Source organism: Sinohyriopsis cumingii, chromosome 2, assembly GCF_028554795.1.
Source record: "Sinohyriopsis cumingii isolate HCF-2022 chromosome 2, ASM2855479v2, whole genome shotgun sequence".
In the NCBI taxonomy this organism is placed as follows: Eukaryota; Metazoa; Mollusca; class Bivalvia; order Unionida; family Unionidae; genus Sinohyriopsis; species Sinohyriopsis cumingii.
The window spans coordinates 28,397,666-28,421,515 of record NC_142962.1 but is presented as its reverse complement, the minus strand read 5'-3'; the positions used below and the strand labels follow the sequence as shown (position 1 = coordinate 28,421,515).

At 32.8% G+C, this 23,850-nt stretch overlaps 1 protein-coding gene across 3 annotated transcripts in view; it reads right to left on the bottom strand.

Annotated features, from left to right (window-relative positions):
* Positions 1–23,850, bottom strand: part of LOC149804531 (E3 ubiquitin-protein ligase UBR2-like) — a 214,651-nt gene that overhangs the window by 22,324 nt on the left and 168,477 nt on the right. For all 3 annotated transcript variants that reach the window (XM_089941199.1, XM_089941180.1, XM_089941188.1), the window contains 5 exons: positions 18,237–18,485; positions 13,594–13,666; positions 12,793–12,926; positions 10,812–10,923; positions 7,336–7,473 (listed from right to left, as the gene is read on the bottom strand). In XM_089941199.1, coding sequence (XP_089797325.1) covers positions 7,336–7,473; positions 10,812–10,923; positions 12,793–12,926; positions 13,594–13,666; positions 18,237–18,485 — 706 coding nt within the window. The remainder of the gene's footprint in view (positions 1–7,335; positions 7,474–10,811; positions 10,924–12,792; positions 12,927–13,593; positions 13,667–18,236; positions 18,486–23,850) is intronic.

Here is a 23,850-nt window from a genome sequence, read left to right as displayed (position 1 = left end):
CAACAGGTGTAAAGCCGGACAGGATTTTGATGTAACAAATTCATGCTTTTTCTTGTATATTTTTATATATTAAATGGATCATCTGTTTGACCCACCAAGTTGAATTCTTATATTTCTTTTATTATTTTAATACAGAAATTTGTTGAGAAACTCTATATACCAAGTGTTTTGCCACCACCACTCCTTCAAGTCATTGTTTTCTTTGCTCATGTATTTATGGCTTTATTCCAGGTGTAATTTTGTGTAAATTAAAGATATGTGGTTACTATATATACAATACGTTTTAAATATATTAGTATATATACAATACAATTTAAAGATATGTGGTTAGTATATATACAATATACATTTAAGATATTTGGTTAGTATATATGATCTATTTTAAAGATATGTGCTTAGTATATATATATATATATATCAGATATATTTTACTCCATTTATATTATTTCTGATATGATTAATTTCTGTCAGTCAATCGAGGAGGAAGATGCCAATTAAAATAAACAATGATGACTATTTTAGTAATGTTTTCTTAAGGCAACCACTTTCCTGTCATAATCTTTTGTTCGAAATTCCATTTTTACTATATTAATTTATGGAGTCTTTTTTTTAAAGAATTGACAGCAATGCTCAATTTAAAATTTCGCATGGCAAACACCAATAATTTTTCCTTAGTTACCATAAATCTGTATTCCTAATTACCCAGTAGTCAAGCAGCTGATGAATATTACACCTAGTACATTATTTACTGTGATTATCTAATGTAATATAATTTAACTGCTAATGTAATAATCAACCTCTGAAAATTATTACAGGTAATTTCTTTTATGAAATCTAACCTTCTTTGTATGTGATTGTTTGAATGCATGTCACACTCACATGGGTTGTTGGTTTAACAATGGGATGAAGAGCTTAACAACTAGCTATTAGAGTGTATATATCCACTAATCCTTTTTGAGCATTATATTTACTGACCCATTTTATGATTTTTATAACATATATATCTGCTGACCTGTTATGATTATATTTGTAACCTATATATCCCCTGGCCCGTTTTGATGATTTTTATAATGTATATATCCACTGACCTTTTTGATAATTTTTTTAATGTTTAAATACTGACAGACCCATTTTGATGATTTTTAAAACAAATATATCCCCTGACCCATCTGGATAATTTTATAATGTAGATATATATATCCCCTGACCCATTTGGATAATTTTATAATGTAGATATATATATCCCCTGACCCATTTTGATAATTTTTATAAGGTAGATATATATATCCCCTGACCGATTTGGATAACTTTTATAATGTAGATATATATATCCCCTGACCCATTTGGATAATTTTTATAAGGTAGATATATATATCCCCTGACCGATTTGGATAACTTTTATAATGTAGATATATATATCCCCTGACCCATCTGGATAATTTTATAATGTAGATATATATATCCCCTGACCCATCTGGATAACTTTTATAATGTAGATATATATATCCCCTGACCCATCTGGATAATTTTACAATGTAGATATATATATCCCCTGACCCATTTTGATGATAATATTCAATGACATATTTTGATAATTTGTAGAATATATATATATATCTCGACTGACCCTTTCTGATCATTTTTAGAATATATGTATATCCACTGACCCTTTCTGATAATTTTAGACTATATATATATAATTTATCAAGAAAACCTTGACAACACCATGGCATCAACTTCTGATCCATGAATTAGCAATAGAAAGACTTATTTAAAAACTACAATGGAGAGATTAGCGGAAAAACAGATGAAAAATGGATTACACGCACGCTTTCTTGAAAATTGTCTGGAAGACAATCTTGTGCCAAAGGGATTGCGTTTGAAATTAAAAGTTCATATTGGAAATGATACAGCATCAAAGAAGTTCCAAGAATCAATTGACTCCCTTTTGGAAAAGGTCTCTTTGGAAATATGTGAGAGACTAAAAGAAGAACATCAGAGAAGAGTAATCAAAATAGGCAAGGAACTAGAAGAACATAGGGATGAACTAAAAACATTGATAAAAGGAAATACGGGCATTTTTGACGAAGAACTTTTTAAAAAAACGGAATCCAAAAAAGACGAACTTTTATCAAATCAACTTAAAAAGTTACAGAATTTACAGAGAGAGAAAAACAATTTTCATGGACAAAGAGAAACATCGGCATCAAAAATAACGAGAGGAAAATCTAAAAGAGATAATCAACAACCTAATCAACAACCAAATAAATCAGCAGATGAAACTGACTTCACCAATGTAAAAAAGAAACGTGTAGTAACTAAAAATCACACACGGAATAACCAACAACCAAGACATGAAAAGAAAATGAATCAAGCATCACTAAGAGCAAAAATTACCTATCAACCAAATCACATTGAAAAAAATGATACATCCATTCGAAACAATTGCAAAAATGATCAAGCAAAAAACGTAACAGCCCCAGGCACACAAACGGCGACCTATGCAGATGCAGTAAAAAATGGGGCGAAGAAAACTACACAAGAATCCAACAGAACGGTTATAGCAACAATACAAAGTCTAATGGAAACCCTCAAGGATCTGTTGAAAACTACACAAACAGAAGAAAGAATAGGAGATTCATTAGAATACAAAACAAGAACAGATGGAGGAAAGAAAAGAAAAGAATAAAGGAAATCGAAAGAGGAAAAGAAACTGTGTTAAACCTTTCTAAACGAATTCTAACTAATAGTGATTACATTCTTCTAGGTAAGGGATTATCATATTGTCCTAGAAGCAAAGTGCATGATAATATTAATTTAGCAGAAGCATTTTTTAAATACACAAGATCGTTAAAATTAAAAGAATTTTTCTCACAATCATGTACATCTTCACAGTATGAAAATAGTTTCCATCTACAAAATAAGCCCTTTTACAATAAAAAAGAATCAACATTTACACCTTCTAGTGGACGTGATATTTATCTCGATTTTTATATTGAAGCAACTAAACAAGAAATTTTAAATAGCAGTCCTAAAAGAAAACATTTTACAAACATATCTAAAGAAGAATTAAATTCTTTACGTAGCTTATCGCAAGATGAAAGCATTATTATTAAAAAAGCGGATAAGTCTAGCACTATAGTAATTATGAATAAGGAGGATTATATTAAAGAAGTGGAAAGACAATTAAATGATGAAGAATATTACACAAAACTTTCCTATATTCCTTCTGAAGAAACGAAAGAAAAAATAAGCCAATGTATTAATTTAATCTCTGCACACAACTGTTCTATATATGATGAACTAGATATCTTCCCAAATAAAATACGCACACCTCAGTTTTATATTTTACCAAAAATACATAAAGCTGTTGATAAGTCACTACCTTTAGGATATCCAGGTAGACCCATTATTTCTACATACAACTCAGTTACAAATAATATATCGCAATATATTGATCACATTTTAAAACCACTAATGAAATCACTACCTTCATACGTCAAAGATACTTTTGATTTCATTACCAAATTGAAATCTTTACCGAAACTAACGGAAAATTCATTCCTTGTTACACTTGATGTGGTTTCACTCTACACGAATATACCACACAATGATGGTGTCGAAGCGTGTAAATATTATCTTGAAGATAACGAATTTACGTATAAACTATCCAAAGAACATATTTGTGATTTGATAAAACTTGTGCTCGAAAATAACTTTTTTCAATTTGGTAATACAAACTATCTCCAAAAAATGGGAACAGCAATGGGTAGTCCTATGGCACCTGCTTATGCATCTTTATTTATGGGAAAATTAGAAAATGATTTTCTAAATACATGCCTCTTAAAACCAGATGTATGGTTAAGGTTTTTAGATGATATTTTTATGATTTGGAGTTATTCATTAGAAGACCTTTATTACTTTATAGACAGTTTAAACAAATTACATCCAACAATAAAATTTACATTCAATGTCTCTAAAACTAAAGTTTCATTCTTGGACGTTGATGTCATGAAAAATGAAAATAATGAAATTACTACCATGGTTCATGTTAAAAACACGAATATTCATCAATATGTTGAATATTCTTCATGCCATCCTAAATCATGTAAAAATGGGATACCATATAGTCAAGCAAAAAGATACAGAAGAATTATTTCGGATGATGCTGTTTTTAAATCATCCTTGACAGAGCTAGGTCAGCATTTTTTAAATAGAAATTACCCTATTGACATCATTAATACTGCTTTCCAAAAGGTATCTTCTCTTACACAGCTTGAATCTTTACAATATAAAATCAAAAATAGAAATGAAGATATCATTCCTTTTGTTACTGAATATAATCCAAGTTTGCCTAATATAGGTAAGATTATCAATAAATATTGGGATTTATTAAACTTATCATGTAAAGCAAGTGTTAAATCGCTACACGAAAGCAAACCCACACTTGCTTATAAAAGGACTAAAAATCTGAAAGATTTCCTAACTAATTCCAAATTAGAAAAACCATCATATAAAATAGGATCATCAACTAAATGTAATAGACCTAGATGTTCACACTGTTCATTTATTAATGAAAATACTTCTTTCAATAGTAATAATACGAAAGAAACTTTTAATATGCGTTGTGACATTAATTGTGCAACATCAAATGTTATTTATTTGATAACGTGCAAAAAATGTGGCATCCAATATGTTGGACAAACCAGTCAACAAATATCTAAACGTATGAACCAACATAGATCAGATATAAAAAATTATATCGATCAACCATTTTCATCTCATGTTGCCGCACATTTTAACAAAAATTCCCATACATTGCAAGATTTCTCCTTCCAACCTATTGTTAAAGCTGATTCTGAAATGGAACGTCTACTAAAGGAAACCTATTGGATTCACCGTCTTAATACGGTATATCCAAAAGGTCTAAATTCAAAAACACTATATGACATTTAGTAATTTTTTATTAATTTTTAATTTTTTTTTTTTTTCTGAATTATGTCCCCTGTTTACAATTAGATATGAATATTTCATATTATTTTACTTTGCAGAAAATCTTAATTGGTAAAAGTATAATCTAATAACATAAAAAAGTTTACTAATTCTTTAAAAAATGAAATTGAATTTGTAATTAATTATCAATATAATATGATTAATTATTTATAAAATACTTGATTAATTATTTATAAAATACTTGATAGTAACCGTAATGCACACCATATTTTTATCATATTTTTATTAAATAAATTGAGTTCTGATAACCACTTTAACAGCTATAAAGATTATACTAGTGTATATGTTGATTACATTTATCTTTGTAATTATTTTTTTTTTTTTTTTTTTTTTTTAATTTATTTTCTTTTCTTCTAATAAGCGTGTATTATACATAATACTAATATTACTAAAACTGTTTATCTCTATTTGTTAATAAATCATATATATATATATATATACATATAAATATCCACAGACCCCTTTTGACTATTTTAGAATGTATATATCCAATGACCAATTTTGATCATTATATTCACTGACCCTTTTTCATAATTTTCAGAATGAATATATATCCACTGAATTTTTTTTGAAAATGTTTAGAATGTACATATTCGCTAACCCTTTTTCATGATTTTTATAATGTACATATTCACTGACCCTTTTTGATGATTTTTATAATGTACATATTCAATGACCTTTTCTGATGATTTTTAGAATGTACTACATACTCATTGACCCTTTTGTGATGATTTTTAGAATGTACTACATACTCACTGACCCTTTTTGATGATTTTTAGAATGTACTACATATTCAATGACCCTTTTTGATGATTTTTAGAATGTACTACATACTCACTGACCCTTTTTGATGATTTTTATAATGTACATATTCAATGACCTTTTTTGATGATTTTTAGAATGTACTACATACTCATTGACCCTTTTGTGATGATTTTTAGAATGTACTACATACTCACTGACCCTTTTTGATGATTTTTAGAATGTACTACATATTCAATGACCCTTTTTGATGATTTTTAGAATGTACTACATATTCAATGACCCTTTTTGATGATTTTTAGAATGTACTACATACTCACTGACCCTTTTTGATGATTTTTAGAATGTACTACATACTCACTGACCCTTTTTGATGATTTTTAGAATGTACTACATATTCAATGACCTTTTTTGATGATTTTTAGAATGTACTACATACTCACTGACCCTTTTTGATGATTTTTAGAATGTACTACATACTCACTGACCCTTTTTGATGATTTTTAGAATGTACTACATATTCACTGACCCCTTTTGATGATTTTTAGAATGTGCAAATCCATCAACCCCATTTGATGATTTTTAGAATGTACTATGTATTCACCGACCCTTTTTGATGATTTTTAGAATGTACTACGTATTCACCGACCCTTTTTGATGATTTTTTGAATGTACAAATCCATTAACCCTTAATGATGATTTTTCTTAATTCACTCATGTTCATTGGTTTCCACTTAATTTAGAATGATTCTTGTCCTATAACAGAATAAATGAGGCTGTTCTGCTATGACAGTTAACCATTATTTTCAATACTCAAACATATGCCTTGCCTTGGATTAAAAAACTAATGTAAAAACCAGTGTTATCTTGATTATCATTAACTGTGTAACTCATCTGTTCATCTCCAGTGTTTTCCCAACCAAAGGATGCAGACTGAACACAATAAATTCTAGGCACCAAATGAAACATACACTGTCCTGAAGGCATCAAATGGGACATATATTGACCTGAAGGCATTAAATGGAACATACACTGTCCTGAATGCATCAAATGGGACATATACTGGCCTGAAGGCATCAAAAGGAACATATACTGACCTGAAGGTACCAAATGTACCATATACTGACATGAAGACACCAAATAGGACATATGTTGACCTGAAGGCATCAAATGGGACATACACGTCCTGAAGGCATCAAATGGGACATATATTGACCTGAAAGCATCAAATGGAACATATACTGACCTGAAAGCATCAAATGGAACATATATTGACCTGAAGGCACCAAATAGGACATATGTTGACCTGAAGGCATCAAATGGGACATATATTGACCTGAAGGCACCAAATAGGACATTTGTTGACCTGAAGGCATCAAATGGAATATACGCTACCTAGAAGGCATCAAATGAGACATATGTTGACTTGAAGGCACCAAATGGGACATATAGTGACCTGAAGGCATCAAATGGGACATATAGTGACCTGAAGGCATCAAATGGGACTTATATTATCCTGAAGGCATCAAATGGGACATATATTGTTCTGAAGGCACTTACCTGAATGTGGAGACCTTATTGATGAGTTCACTGTAGTCTTCAGGCAGTTCTATCAGTCGGTTTATAGAAAGGGGATATCTCAGTATCGGCTGATTGGAAGCTGTGAATCTCTCCTGGAGAATTTTACTCTTGCATAGTCTGTAAAAAAGTTACCAGAAATAAATATTTTTCTTCTGCATAATTAATAATGTCATGAATAAACAGAATTTTTAATGAATTTTTTTAATGAATTTTGACACATAAAGCAGGATATAAACATCATGTCTATAGGTGACTACAATATCTTTTTTTTTTGTTTTAATGAGAAGCTGTCTTTTGTGTGCAGGTAAGTGATTTCCATTTCACCATATTATTTTGAGCTGAATCAATGCTAAATATTGCTTTTGATTTTGAACCTCTTCCTGTCCACAAGTAAGCTAGTTGCAACCACTTCCTGTCCACATATAAGCTAGCTGTAACCTCTTCCTTTCTACATGTATGCTGGTTGTAACCCCTTCCTGTCCACATGTAAACACATTATAACCCTTTCCTGTCCACATATAACCTAGCTGTCTACATGTAATCTAGTTGTACCCCCTTACTGTCTACATGTAAACAAGCTATAACCCCTTCCTATCTACATGTATGCTGGTTGTAACCCCTTCCTGTCCTCATGTAAACACATTATAACCCTTTCTTGTCCACATGTAACCTAGCTGTCTACATGTAATATAGTTGTACCCCCTTCCTGTCTACATGTAAACAAGCTATAACCCCTTCCTACCTACACATAAACAAGCTATAACCCCTTCCTACCTACATGTAAACTAGTCAAGTGTGTGTTGCTAGCTATTGAAGCTGCCACTTGCTTGTAGATCAGGGACTTCTTTACAGGCTTAACTGGATTAATTATACTTGTAAACAATGAATGGGATTACCTCTGGAAGCACAGTAGCATGTTTATTAATTTGCATCAAAATGTCCCTAACAAAAAAATTACCCAAACACAACATCAGCATGCAGCACCTTATTTCTGCTGCAGAGAACCAGGTTCAATGGCAATTAAACATTTCAATATTAAAATTTTTTTTGTATATTTTTGTGTTAGGCTGGAAATAATGAGATGTTAGATATGCTAACACAATCGACTTTAGTATTTATATTTTTCCTATAATGACATGGGTCAGCAGATTGGAAAACTAAAACTGACAGTTGGATCAATCTCAACTAACAAAATGTTCTTCATTGAAAGTATTTGTGACTGAGGTCTTCTGTGAAAAACTCCATTGCTAAACTGTTATTTTAGAGTACATTAAACCTTTATAGATGCCAAAAGCAGGCTTAACAAGGCCCTATTAAACCAAAACAGAAAACTACACCACACTGATGAACCCAAATCCTGATCTAACATTGTGAATCAATCTGTGAAAGTGAAAATAATGTAAATGATTGCATCAGAAACCATTTCAATGCTTTGTGCATGTGGTCTCTAGTACTGTGCACCATTGCAAAAAAGCCAAACTTGACATTGCTTATGTTCATGGACACAAAATCCTGCCATAAAAAGCAAACTTGTGAAGCATGTCAAGTGGAAGTAAATAGTTCAATATATTTAGCCTAGCATTTATTCTTAACAATTCATTACTTCAGAAATGAATGGAACGAAAATATTCATGTTCTTTTTCAAACATGAAAATTTTATTTTATACTCTGTATAATTTACCCACTATAAAAAATGCTGTAAGATGTAGGACATGTTTCATATTAAACAAATTATTAATGATCAAAATGAGATTCTATTGTGTTACATATTATGTATTGCTAAATATGAATACATGCATATTATTACCAAAATATATATTATTACCAAAATAATACAGTTGTCAGCATCAGAAAATCTGGATTATTACAAAATGTGAAGCACAGAGTCATGATCTGGATTTTGTAAAGCTGACAACAAGATGCAAACTTCATCTTAAGTCCTCAACTGAATTTCATTTTTCTGAACAGCACAAAAATATTAGTTTTATGTATAAGGCAAGAGTAACAAGAGTCACTCATCTTCACCACTATCACCGTCAATAACACCAGCTCTTCAACACATGGCGGCAGCAGACCCATGTACATGTTTTACAGCCATTGTACAGCTGTCCAACTCTGCATCAAGGATGATTCCATGAGCTAATAATTAGGAATGTTTCTACCCATAACTCAGCTGACAGAATCCGAACTGTTTCTGGTGGGACACTGTGAGAGGCTTCGATGGAAACTTGGCATTGGATGATAGCATTATTTTGACAGTTATTTGGGGGGGGGGGTTAGTTAAAGAGAATGCTCCTCATTTCCATTTCTGTGTCAAGTGAGGCTATGTTATAGTTACTCATACTTGTTCAGCTGTAAACAGGTAGTTCAGCCTTAAGTATGGTAATAAGAAACCAGAATCTTTCTTTCCAACCAAGAAATAATTGTGGAGAAGCTGCTAACTGAAGTTAGGAAAAAAGGACTAAAAAACAAAGACTTCTAGTCTTGGAACTGATGGTAAAAGCATCATGACTGGAAAGAGAGAAAAAGTTTTTTCTAGGATAAACAAGAGTATCCATTGTCCCTCACCATTCCAGGAAACAATGACCATTTTGAAATTGGAAATATACCCTTCTACTTTATATTAAATCTCAAATCAAGCAGGAAAATAATCAAATTCACCTTTATTAAGAGTTCTGTTTGGAAATGCTAACTCATTACAATTAAGTTTCTTGTTTATTTATTTGCTATCGACTTTCCTTGAAAAAATATGGAAAACTGAGGTAGGAAAGATTAATACTCCATATAGGTGTATAATAAATTTTTATTCATATTATTTTGTAGTTGATTATCATATGTTATTAAGTTTTTCCTGTTCACAATATTGTCAATAATACTGACACTATTATTAATATAGACTAACAAAATATGTTTTTTTCTGAATATGACATACATGTACTATAATAAAAGAACATGAAAACCTTGGATACAAGAATGCTTCATTAGCATTAATTGATACAAAAGATTGGTGCTTTATTTATTGTTTGTTATTTTTTTGTGTGACTGAAAATTATGTTAGATTTACTCCACTTCTCCCTTTTGCATCTGGAGGAAGAAGTCACTTCTCCCCATTTTGTTTTAATCCTAGTTTTATCCCTAGAGAGGTCAATGAAAAATGTGTTAACCTTGCATAGGTCTGATAAAGCCATAAACTTTCTTCTTTTAATTATATACCTGTAACATACCATAACAATGATCTTGTAATAACAAACTAAAAGAATTTTATTTAATCTTTTGAAACTTGTATTGTATCCTAATATATAAAGTGAACTCCAATAATGTTATTACTATTATAAGATGAAGTAATATTTTAATCATTAACATATATATATATATATATACACAGAAGGTTAAAACAATGTTAAATTATTGACATCATGTGATATTTTTAAAACCATTATAGTTTTGTTACTTACTTTGACACAAAGCTGTCCAAAGCTTCTCCTTGTCCACTCTCTAGAAGTCTCGACATGTGAGTGTGAAGACCCAAATAGCGGCAAATATAGTCAAACTGATCATCTCGGCTCTCTGGAAAAAAAATTGTACAAGCATGTATTCTTGTACATTCATATTACTTATGAATATCATTCCAAGACGTGTATATGTAACATGGTATTTAACTGGATGAATGTAACATGGTATTTAACTGGATGAATGTAACATGGTATCTAACTGGATGAATGTAACATAGTATCTAACTGGATGAATGTAACATGGTATTTAACTGGATGAATGTAACATGGTATTTAACTGGATGAATGTAACATGGTATCTAACTGGATGAATGTAACATAGTATCTAACTGGATGAATGTAACATGGTATTTAACTGGATGAATGTAACATGGTATTTAACTGGATGAATGTAACATGGTATCTAAATGGATGAATGTAACATGGTATTTAACTGGATGAATGTAACATGGTATCTAACTAGTTGAACATAACATGCTATTTAACTGGTTGAATGTATCATGCTGTCTATACTGTTGTAACATTCTAACTGGTCGAATGCAACAAGCTACCTATCCGGCTGAATGTAACATGCTGTTTAACTGGATAAATGTATCATACTATCTAACTGGTTGAGTGTCACATGCTTTCTAACTGGTCCAATGTAACATGGTAGCTAACTGGATGAATGTAACATGCTATCAAACTTGTTGAATGTAACATGCTATCTAAAAGAATAAATCTAACATGGTAGCTAACTGGATAAATGTAATATGCTGTCTAACCAGATGAATGTAACATGCTATCTAACTGGATAAATGTAATAAGCTATCTAAATGGATGAATGTAATATCCTCTATAACTAGATGAATGTAACATGCTATCTAACTGGATGAATGTAACATGCTATCTAACTGGATGAATTTAATATGCTAACTAGATAAATGTAACATGCTATCTAACTGGATGAATGTAACATGCCATCAAACTTGTTGAATGTAACATGCTATCTAAAAAGAATAAATCTAACATGGTAGCTAGCTGGATAAATGTATTATGCTGTCTAACTAGATGAATGTAGCATGCTATCTAACTGGTTGAATGTAAAATGCTACCTAAATGAATAAATATTAACATGGTAGCAAAATGGATGAAAGTAAAATGCTACCTAACTGGATGAAAGTAAAATGCTATCAAACTGGATGAATATAATATGCCTTCAAACTGGATGAATATAATATGCCATCTAACTGGATCAATGTAACATGCTATCTAACTGGATGAATATAACATGCTATCAAACTGGATGAATGTAACATACTAATTGGATGAATGCAACATACTATCTAACTGGATGAATGTAACATGCTATTCAACTGGATGAATGTAACATGCTATCTAACTAGATGAATGTAACATGGTAGCTAACTGGATGAATGTAACATGCTATCTAACTGGATGATTGTTGCTGTTGTAGGGCATAATGCCATTTTTCAGCACAAGATAGGTTATACATGGCAGCCAGTATAACTAGTGGAGGAAGAACCCTGAAAAACCCCGAGAAGAACCAGTGACCCATGAGAAGCTACTGGCAAGCTTTCTCAAGGGAAAACTGGCAACAATGCAACATTATAATGCAAACTGCAGAATTACAATCACCATCATCCAGTCCTCACATTTTAAGACTTAGTCTATTGATTTAACTCACTGACACAACCCCAAGTTCAAAGAAGCCATGTATTAAGATTCATAACAGCCATTGTAGTCAAAGAGAACTTTGATTTCCATACAAAATTATATCAAGAAGCGCTTCAGTAACAGTGTAAGAATTATTCTATGTTTGAAACTGAAAGGATAATTTTGACTATTTGCAGTCTGCATTATGCTTTGTTGAAGTAAATGGCTAGCTCTGTGTGTGTGTGTGTGGTACAGAGGGATTGCTGACCTTGAAGTTCTGCTGGTGGTGGGACCTGAGTGATGTAATGGAAAAGAAGCGCCGTACATCTCAGTAATGGTAGCATGGCTTTTCTCACATATACAGACAACTGCCATGGCAATGGATTCTTGTCCAAATTTATACTGTAATTAAAATTGTATGGTGAAGAGAGGATGAAAAGTAGATATGTATGTCATACATGTAACTTCTCAACTAAAAGTGGATATGTCTGTATCATTCACACATCTATCTTTTCGATACTTGCTGAAACTGATTCTTTCTGATGAAACTGATTTTTATTTTATATATATTTCAAACGAATATGAATGGTAGAATTTTCTCTGTAAATTAGATCTGAAAATAGTTTGACAAAATTATATTACTCTGCCTAACAGTCTGTACATAACAAATAATTTTGCATATTTTAGTTTCCAAAAATTAAGGAAGGAAATGTATTATACTGGATTTGCTACATGAATATACATCTGAATAAAACTGTAATATACATCACAACTGTACTGTGGGTAATAGATAACTTGGAATAATTTGTTGTAAATATTTCTTACAACATACCTAAATCAACTGAAACACGACAGGAAATCATTCCATCTTCATTATTTCTGACAAGTGTTAACTTCAAATTTTATATGAGACGTGTTTTCTTTTTAAATCCAATTTTGTCAAATCAATGAAAAGCTTCTTAGTACAGAGTTGAAGAATGCCTACTAAATACTGCAATGAATCTTTATCAATGTGTAATCTGTCTTAAAACCCTGAATTTATGAATGCCCCTATGTATGAAGTCCTCACTTTGCCATCATCTTCAATTTGTCATGAATAATGAGAAGAGCTTCCCCTTCATAATCCCCTTCCACTTCCATCCCTGAAAATAGAAAAAGACTTAGCTGGTATTCCACTTCATTGGCTTGATTACATGAAAACATCTTCTGTCATCTAAACAACAGATCAACCAAGTTGGAACAAAAGAAACCCCCAACATACTGTCAATGATTTGTCTTATAACAGCTAATAACTTCGAGTGACTATGGGTAGTTAGATGCAATAATATGGCCCTCTAACAACCAATCAATTGTTTGGCACATAGCAAATTAAATAATCCCTCAAAGGGACTGATACTGTGTTTTCCAAAATGAATTTCCAGGAATTTAAGATGAGACCATTTGTTTTATTTAAATTCTGAGTCTTGAAACCATCAGATATTCTTCAGCAATAAGAATTTCAAACTAGCCACTGTGGCAACCATACTGGATGAAAGATTGGTACCATGTTTGTTTAAGACAAACAAGATGTCAGCAGGAAACTTTTGGTGACAACCCCATGTTGATATTGACCATCCATCCAGGAGAATTAGCGACAAAATTTTCAATATGTTCCATGGATTTTTGGGTGACATTTAACTCCAACAAGACATCCAAAGAAGTCTTTTAGTGAAAATCTCATGCTGATATGATCATCCATTTACGAACAGCAAAAACAATTTTCAAGATGGTCACCACTGTGGCCATATTGGATGTCCAAGTGTAACCATTTCTAAGAAGGATCCCATAGCAGCCACATAGGATGAAAGATTAGCACCATTTTCTTTAGAAGCAACTAGACAATATGACTTACATTAAGCATGAGAAGCAAAAGATTTTTAAATGGCTACCATGGTTGCCTTATTGGACCTCAGATCTGTACCATTTTCATTCAGGACCAACTGGTGTAAACCCTGTATCAATATAACAACCATCAAGGAAGAGAAGTGATAACAAGAATTCAGGGCACTATTTTCATTAGATTGAAATAGACATCATAAGAAGTCAATTTGCAGAGGTGCCTGGTATTATGGATTTACTGGTCTACTGCATTATTTTTTCCACTGGTACATATCACTGTACTTTTTTCTGTGCCAGTACTTCTGTAGTTTATGTTGGTAAGGAATGTACAAAACGTCTTTCTTTGTTACAAAACAATTGTATTTGTCACAAATTAGTTTGAATAATATAGACAGAATTAAACTGATAATCCTTTAATCACATGCTTGACATATACGACATATGCAAATGTGGTGGCTACATGGAATGTCATCAAAGATATTCAGGCCAAATCTAACTTTTGGAAAGATTTCAAACTGAAATTTTTTTCATTTACATCTGTTATGTTAATGTGTTAAGTAAATGTCTTCATTTGTAAGACTGAATCATAACAACGTTTTCAGGAAAGCATTTGTTTTTTGTTCACAAAATACTTTCTCATTTGTTGAGTAAGTGTGTTTTACAATTACTGGCTGTCACTGATAAATATCTTGCCTAGGTGTTGCCATCCCACCCAAAGTTTCCCTGCCTATTATATCAATAGTGTAGCTTGAAAATTGTAGTCAACACTTTCTATTTTAAACAATCAGCAAGCTCACTAATGTCAGCACAATGTCTTTCACTTGGTGTCAGGAATAGTTTATGCATAACCATCTGACATTACAGTTTTTAGATTACAACTTATACAACTTATACAACAATTAACATACACTCAGCAAATTCATCTACTAAAAGGTACTGACCATTTTGAGGGGTGAAGGCAGCAATTTTCTTTTGAAATGAGATATTTTATCACATGAAAAATAATTTACTTTTTCAAATAATAATAATAATAATAATAATAATAATAATGCTTTATTTATAGAGGGTGACTAATTAGTCAAGGGCTATTCTCCCCTGAGGCCCTCTAAAGGAGAGTATAACAATGCACATTATATGAAGATAGCAATAATTACTGTTTATTATAACATGTTTAGTACTAAAATACTAAATTCCATTATCTATTAGAAACACATACATGCTCATGATATCTCTTCTTAAATACTCTAACATTTTCTGCAGATTTTACGTGTAGTGGAAGCTTATTCCACTGAACTGTACCAGAGTATTGGAAGCTCTTTTTAAATTGCTCTGTTCTTGGTTTTAGTGCTAGAAGGTTTCCATGTGATACTGATCTCAACTGGTATTGTGTTGAAAAAAGCCTGAATAAGTAATGAAGATACTCTGGTGCAGTTCCATGTAGACATTTATATAAAAGAACTGCCTTGTGAAAATCTATCCTGTCATATATTGTGAACTATCTGAGTTCTGTAAAAATGCTTTTGAGGGATGATCAATAGTTGCATCTAAATTACGCATGCTGCTCGTTTCTGAAGTTTATAGATCCTGTCAAGCTCAGATTTAGCAGTTTCCCATACATTTGAAGAATAATCCATTGCTGGAAGAATATATGACTTGTAGTATAGATTGCAAGTTTCCATAGGTAAATACTGATTTTGATTTTGATTGATTTTGATCAATATTGATAGTGATCATAAAATGGACATGATAAGATAATATTTTGCTATAAAGTACAGAAAGCAGAGCAAGACATTCTGTGTCACTTGACACATTCTCTGGTGCCTGGTAAGCAGAGACTGATGACTCCTAGGACTGTCACTTGATACATACAGTACCCAGTGGCCAGTGCCTGGTGACTGTCAGCAGAGACTGATGACTCCTAGGACTGTCACTTGATACATACAGCACACAGTGGCCAGTGCCTGGTGACTGTCAGCAGAGACTGATGACTCCTAGGACTGTCACTTGATACATACAGCACCCAGTAGCCAGTGCCTGGTGACTGTCAGCAGGCAAAGACTGGTAAGCTGATGTAGACCTCATTCAGGAGTCTCCATTCGGGGAACCCGAGCACAAAAACAAGATCTCTTGAAATAATTCCAGGTTAACTTAAGCAAGATGACAAATGCACTAGATGTAAGTTGGAAGGTGGACTCAGTATTAGGGCTGGCAGTTCCCTATACTGGGAACTGCCATTGATCTCTCCCTCTCAAGAGCTGACACTTTTCCTGGCCAGGTGTCAGAGATCCCCCACCAAGTGCAAGTGGGCAACTTCCTTATCACAGACACCTCTCACAAAGGCTGGCAACTTAAGTACACTTGGAAGTGCCAAAGACCCATCCTGTGAATGTAGGGGGTCCTACTGAGATGAAGAGAAAGAAGCAGGACCCTTCATTCCGGGCCATGTTAACCCACCAACTTTCCAACCTCATCATGCCACTAAAAATAAATAAGGCAACCAGTGCTTGATAAACAGGTATTAGATGTGTACCCTACAGACTATCTACCCAGCTTACCAACACCTTGCACATTAATAAAGGCTGAAAGGAATGTAAGAACTAAACAATAAACCAGAACAATAATTTGGGAGGAACTACATAACCTGACCATTTGATGATGAAAGACATGAAGCACCACCTTGCAAGCAATGTATTCAAAACCTTTAAAATCCATAAAAAGGGGACAAAGATACACTAAAAAATAGGCAAGGACTGGGGAGAAAATAACAAATACAACAAAGAATGATATCATTCACAGCAGAAGTGCCAAAAATGACTTGAATGATGAAGTACAGAGATGGATGATATTGTAAGAAAAAGTGCACTGAGGTATCAGACTGGGATCATATTTTTTTTTTTACAATTCTAAACCAATAATTACTAAATGGAGCATGGAATAATGTCCTTGGACTTGAGTGCCAGGAAAAGATAAGCAAAGTAATAACAGCAAATTACACTAATAATAGCTGATACTCTATTACTGCTATTAAAAATGTGGTTTATATTGGTCAGTTACTATTTTCTTTGATATGGTGAGGCTATACACCTCAGGATGTATGCTTGCATCCAGTCTGATGATGGTAAAGCAACAGGGTCAAAGATACTCACCTAAATAGGAAAGGGGAATACAGTCAACGAAGTGTAAAAAGTAAGACATGCTGGTCTACCTTTTATATCATGGTATGAAAGTCTTCAGGATGCATACAGATGTCAGCTATGATGACTGTACATGCAACAGTGTAAAGAAATTTATCTTAGTATGAAAAGAAGGGGAATGTGAAGTAGGATGCTACAACCTAATTTTGCTGTGGTGATCTTGATGCTTGTAGGCATAAAGAACTGTCGTCATTCAGTCATACAATTTATTTGCAGAAAACTGTACTCATAAAAAGAATAATAAATATGCAGTATCGTAAGTTTCCTAAGCAATAAATCTGAAAGAAAAGAAAAAATCCATGCAATTGATAACTTAAATTTTATGAACTTGGGTTGAGAATGTAACATCAGTGTTCACTGAATAAAATGAAACAACCTGAATCACACATGCAACTTGCTGTATCAGACTGATGTGAAAAAAACATTAGTTTGTAATTTTATTTAGTGGATATCAGCATTGACATTGTATCTCCCCAAAAGCATTTCAATGTTTCATGTTATACCACTTTGTGTCATATAATATACCACCCTATGTCACATCTTATACCACCTTGTGTCATATGATACTAATGACTCAACATCATTACACCAATAAATGGGCATTTATTTTGAGGAAAGGTTTAAAAGTACATTTACTAACCACAACTGTCAGAATCAAAGGATAATAGCACTTGTATCAGGTGTACAGTGAGCACTAACTGGATAGCATGTTGTTCCTTGAGACCACCAGATGGCAATGTTGTTTGAAAGTCACTTGCTGATGAGGTTCCCTCCGCATACAGGGAGGGAAGTGCCATAACAAGAATCGTCAGATAATGGAACATGTCCAGATCCAGAAAACATGTGGCATCCTTAGTTTTTCTTCCCTCAAACACATCAGGAAACAAAACTGAAACAAGAGTACCCATAAATAGCACATTATATACCCACCATGAAGAGTACCTATAAATAGTACATTATATGCCCACCATGAAGAGTACCTATAAATAGTACATTACATGCCCACCATGAAGAGTACGTATAAATAGTATATTATATGCCCACCATGAAGAGTACGTATAAATAGTATATTATATGCCCACCATGAAGAGTACCTATAAATAGTACATTACATGCCCACCATGAAGAGTACGTATAAATAGTATATTATATGCCCACCATGAAGAGTACATATAAATAGTATATTATATGCCCACCATGAAGAGTACCTATAAATAGCATATTATATGCCCACCATGAAGAGTACCTATAAATAGTATATTATATGCCCACCATGAAGAGTACCAGTAAAATAGTACATTATATGCCCACCATGAAGAGTACCCACAAATAGTATATTATATGCCCACCATGAAGAGTACCCACAAATAGTATATTATATGCCCACCATGAAGAGTACCTATAAGTAGTACATTACATGCCCACCATGAAGAGTACATATAAATAGTATATTATATGCCCACCATGAAGAGTACATATAAATAGTATATTATATGCCCACCATGAAGAGTACCCATAAATAGTACATTATATGCCCACCATGTAAGAGTACACATAAATAGAACATTATATGCCTACCATGAAGAGTACCAGTACAACAGTACATTACCATATATACTTGCTTATAAGTCCGTTCATGTATAAGCCGACCCCCCCCCCCGACCGAACGGGTATAAAAACTGAAAAGTGCATGACCCGCATTTAAGCCGACCCTCAACTCTGAGACATCACAAGATGCACGAGGTAAGTTCTAAATGCATTTATTTAGGCAAATTTATTTTAACAAAAATTACACATATACTATTCTTGAGGTTGGTGTGTATGATTATTGAAAAGAAATGGTATAAACTTGTTTGAAAAGTAATTTATTTCATTTTCTGTTTTCTTATTGTTATTGCCTAATTTAGATCTATGTATAATTTGATCAAACAATGACAAGAATTAAGCAATCGTGCATTGCTGTAACACTACCTCTCCCTTTTGACTCCATTATTGTTTGTTTATGCATTCTTGCATTGGACATTTTATATCAATGCACCAGTACGTACGTTTTTACTTTGCTTTGAAATTGTAAATACCTACCTCATTAAAATGTAATCCCAGTATGAGAACACAATGAATAACAATATGGTTCAATTCAATGCTCGTAATTAGGCTACTGAACGTATTACAGAATGGTGTCACTGCATGTACATTGTAGGTCTGAACACACGCTGAATGAAGTACATTCCACTGAATGAAGTACATCCCTTGAAGTCAAATCATGGCACCAATGCGCTAAACTTTAATGATATCGCCAAAATACAATAATAAAGTTCAGAAATAATGCTTCGAAAATTATGCAAATACCATAAGAGCTTAGTTGTAGCTAGCTTTGCCTGTCAACTTTCACGCTGGAAGGGGAAAAAACCTCCCAATTTTTAAGATCGATCCACGCATACCTCCCAATTTCATAATATCTTCTGATTTTTGCCGAGAACTCCCAATTATTATATTATGTCTTCGATTTTCATTTCTCCTAAAAAGAAAAGTCCTACATTCTGTTGTATCACCTGTGAATTATTGTTGTGATGAAATAATTACTTTACTAGAAAGAATTTGCTTCTTCACTAAACAGAATGTTAAGTTTAAACATTATTCATGTCAATGAATGATTTTTTTTACCTCTAGATCAATAAAAAAATTTAAAAAAATAAACCAGAACAAAAAATAAACCAGAACAATAAAATCGTCAACAATTAATTTCAATACCAAGAATGATCACTACGAATGCTGTAACTCCTTATGCTATATAGCGTCATTCCCACTGAAGAAACTTACACTAGTGAACACCTGGCATTTTTATACCATATATACCAACATTAATTACAATCGTTAAATTGAAAGGAAGGAAGGAAAATATATACCACGCAGCAAATGTGTCCTCAAAAACCTAATTCTGAATACATTATGTTTTATAGTAAACAATACTAATGCCTTACGAGTTGACAATAAGGGAATAAGGTCGGATATACAAGGGGAAAATAGTTGTCACATATACAGTACCGTGAGGGTGCCTATTTAGGTACCTTTCATTCAACAAAACTGGGAATACTTTATTTGCCAATCAATTGCTGGTGCTTGCATAACACCAAGTAGTGTAGAACATGGTTTCTTTGTATTATGATGGAGGGCCAGTCGTTTTCACAAAATAGTTGCATCAATAAGGATTAACTTTTAATTAGTCACGTTAGCTTTCTTGCTTGTTTATTTAAGACTAACCTTTAGCTATTGTGCAGTTTGGCCACAGCTAACCAGAATATGAAAATAATGCGCATCACAAGGAGAAGTGGCAAGATTTTTTGCAAATTTCACGCATATTGGATCATGAAGATCGATCAATATTTAGTGAAAACAAGGCTTTAAAAATGCCATGAAAAACCTCCCGATTTTAGGTCCCGATCTCCCAATTATTTTATTCAGTCTCCCTACTTGGCTTTTGACAAGTGTACAGTATGCCTTACAGCCCATTTTACAAACTATGGTAAATGTGCTAATATTATGGAATAATAGGCAATTACACATCAATGTACTGGTATATTTGACAAAATTCCCTCTTAACACAAGCCAGTTTCAGGGTTTTAATGATTAACTGGCCTGTATTATTGTCGGAAAACGAAAGACACATTCGCCAACTATCAACAAAGGAGACACCAAAACATTAAGCTTTCCAATGTGTGGAAAGTTATGTTGTTCGGCCAAAACAAAAACTAAAATTGATTGATGTTGATCTTAGTTGATTTATAATGAGAATTTTATCCTTTTTTAAAATCCTTTTTATTACCACTTTTCGTGAACATGTACGTTATGCTGGCTATGTGCCTTGTACAATTAAATGTGCGTACCTTTCTATAAATATTACCTCAAGTAAATGAAACAGGCATTATGGACTAGCTGAAATGTTATTTGGCAGAATGCAATTTGGTCAAAACAAAGAATAAAAGAAAATCTGCATCTAATATGTTTGGGAATAAATAAGGATTTAAGTGGGTGCTAGGCACGCTTTGCACTGTTCAAGTACTGTACATTGTAGTTCAGCCTGTTCTCCCAGGTAAACTCAACCGGCCTGCAAATTATGAAGTCAGTATTTACATTTATTTGATTTCATGTTGGAGAAATCAGAAAATATGCACATGAGGAAAAAAAAAATAAAGATCAATCACAGTACTTTTATAACAGTTTAATAAGTGTCTGGTCACGGAAAATGATTTCTTTTAAATGCATGTCTTAGGACACGGAAAAAATATATTTTTTCATGTCCCAAGATTTTCAGCCATTACAGTAGTCAACATAAAGACTTAAAAACTGTCAATTTTAGACATTGGCCCATGGATATATCGACCCCCCCCCCCTTTCCAGACCTTTATTTTTTCCTAAATTATTGGCTTTTACGTGAGTATATACAGTATATGCCCACCAAGAAGAGTACCAGTAAATAGTACATTATATGCCCACCAAGAAGAGTACCAGTAAATAGTACATTATATGCCCACCAAGAAGAGTACCAGTAAATAGTACATTATATGTCCACCATGAAAGTACACCAAAATAGTACATTAAAAGCCCATAAGGAAGAGTACCAGCAAAATAGTACATTATATGCCCACCATTAAGTATACCAGAAAACATTATCTGCCCACCATGAAGAGTACCCAAAAATAATACATTATCTGCCCACCAGAATACCAGTGAATAGTGGTAATGGACTGTGTAACTTGGGTGAAGCTCAAATATTAGAGTGTCATGATGCGTCTTATTATTTCAGCTTTAATGGATTAACATTTTTAATAAATAGATATTAAGCATTTGATTATGCCTTACATGAACTTCAATGGACACTTTATTTCTGCTACAAGTACTCATTAATATATTTCCCTTTCTTGAGGAATTTATGTTGTATGAAAATTTACATGTGATTTTAATAAGATTCAATACACTATTAAATAATCATTTATTTACTGAACTAAATGCTTGCCAGATTCTGAACTGCACAGCTATATATTTTTGTCTTCAAAATATCATTTGTTTGACTTTAAAAGTAATTGGAAAAGACTGTAAATCAAAATTTGTTGACTGGATTAGTATATTGTTTATTTTATTTATATATATATATATATATATATATATATATAAAAACTTCTTTAACACTGCATTGATTAGTAAATTGTCTAATGCATATATTTGGCATCTTTAAGGCTGTTGCATGGATTAGTAAATTGTCTAATGCATATATTTGGCATCTTTAAGGCTGTTACATGGATTAGTAAATTGTTTATTTTGTACATCTGACCTCTTTGTAAATATAATGTATCTTCTATTTATCTGATAAAGTTGCAATTACACACACACACAAAAAATGCATTTTTTTCTTCATATTAACAGTGATTTTAATACTATTCACAGCAAACTCAACCAAGATGCCCTTTATTTAATAATTGTTTTCAGTCTATGTGACATATGAAAGGCTGGAGTGTATGGAAATTCGGGTCAACCAGGTTGCTTTGTTGTGCAACCAACTGGGTAATCAAGCTGTTAGAAAACTGAACAACCTCATGTATGATAACAGTTTTCTTTATTTTAGCCCCGATCTTGTACCATTTGATCTAGAAATCATAATGCTTCTTCCCTGCCCCAAAATCAAGCTACTTATGTTGAAGTTCAAAAGTTTCACAAATGATTTAAATTTTAAAAAAATGTTTGTACTGACCTGAAAGTCTAATTAGACTTTGTGTGTGTGTGATTAGGATTTTTAACATAGCTTTTAGCAATTTTTCAGTCATATCGCTACGATGTCTCAGTGTGGCAGTTTATAGTGATGTCTAGCAATGGGACATCATGCCGCAGACATACAGCATGATGTCCCACCCAGTCACATTATCCTGACACCAGTCCGACCAGTCCTAACACTAACCTCTTAATGCTGAGCGCCTAGCAAGGCAGCTGTTAGTAACATTTTTGTAAGTCTTTGGAATGACTCTGCCAGGGTTCGAACCTACGACCTCTTGCTTCCAAGGTGGACGCTCTAATGACTAGGCCACCAGAGCGGTCATTTGAGCTTGTATATATTTGTAAAAACATGCATATGTAACATCATTTGTCTACCTTGAGTGGATTTTGTGAATTCTGCTAGGAAGGCTTTTGTCAAAAAGTCCAAAAGGTTTTTAAAATTGTGTGAAAAACAATGAAGCCTTGCTGTAATGACCTGAAAATGTAAT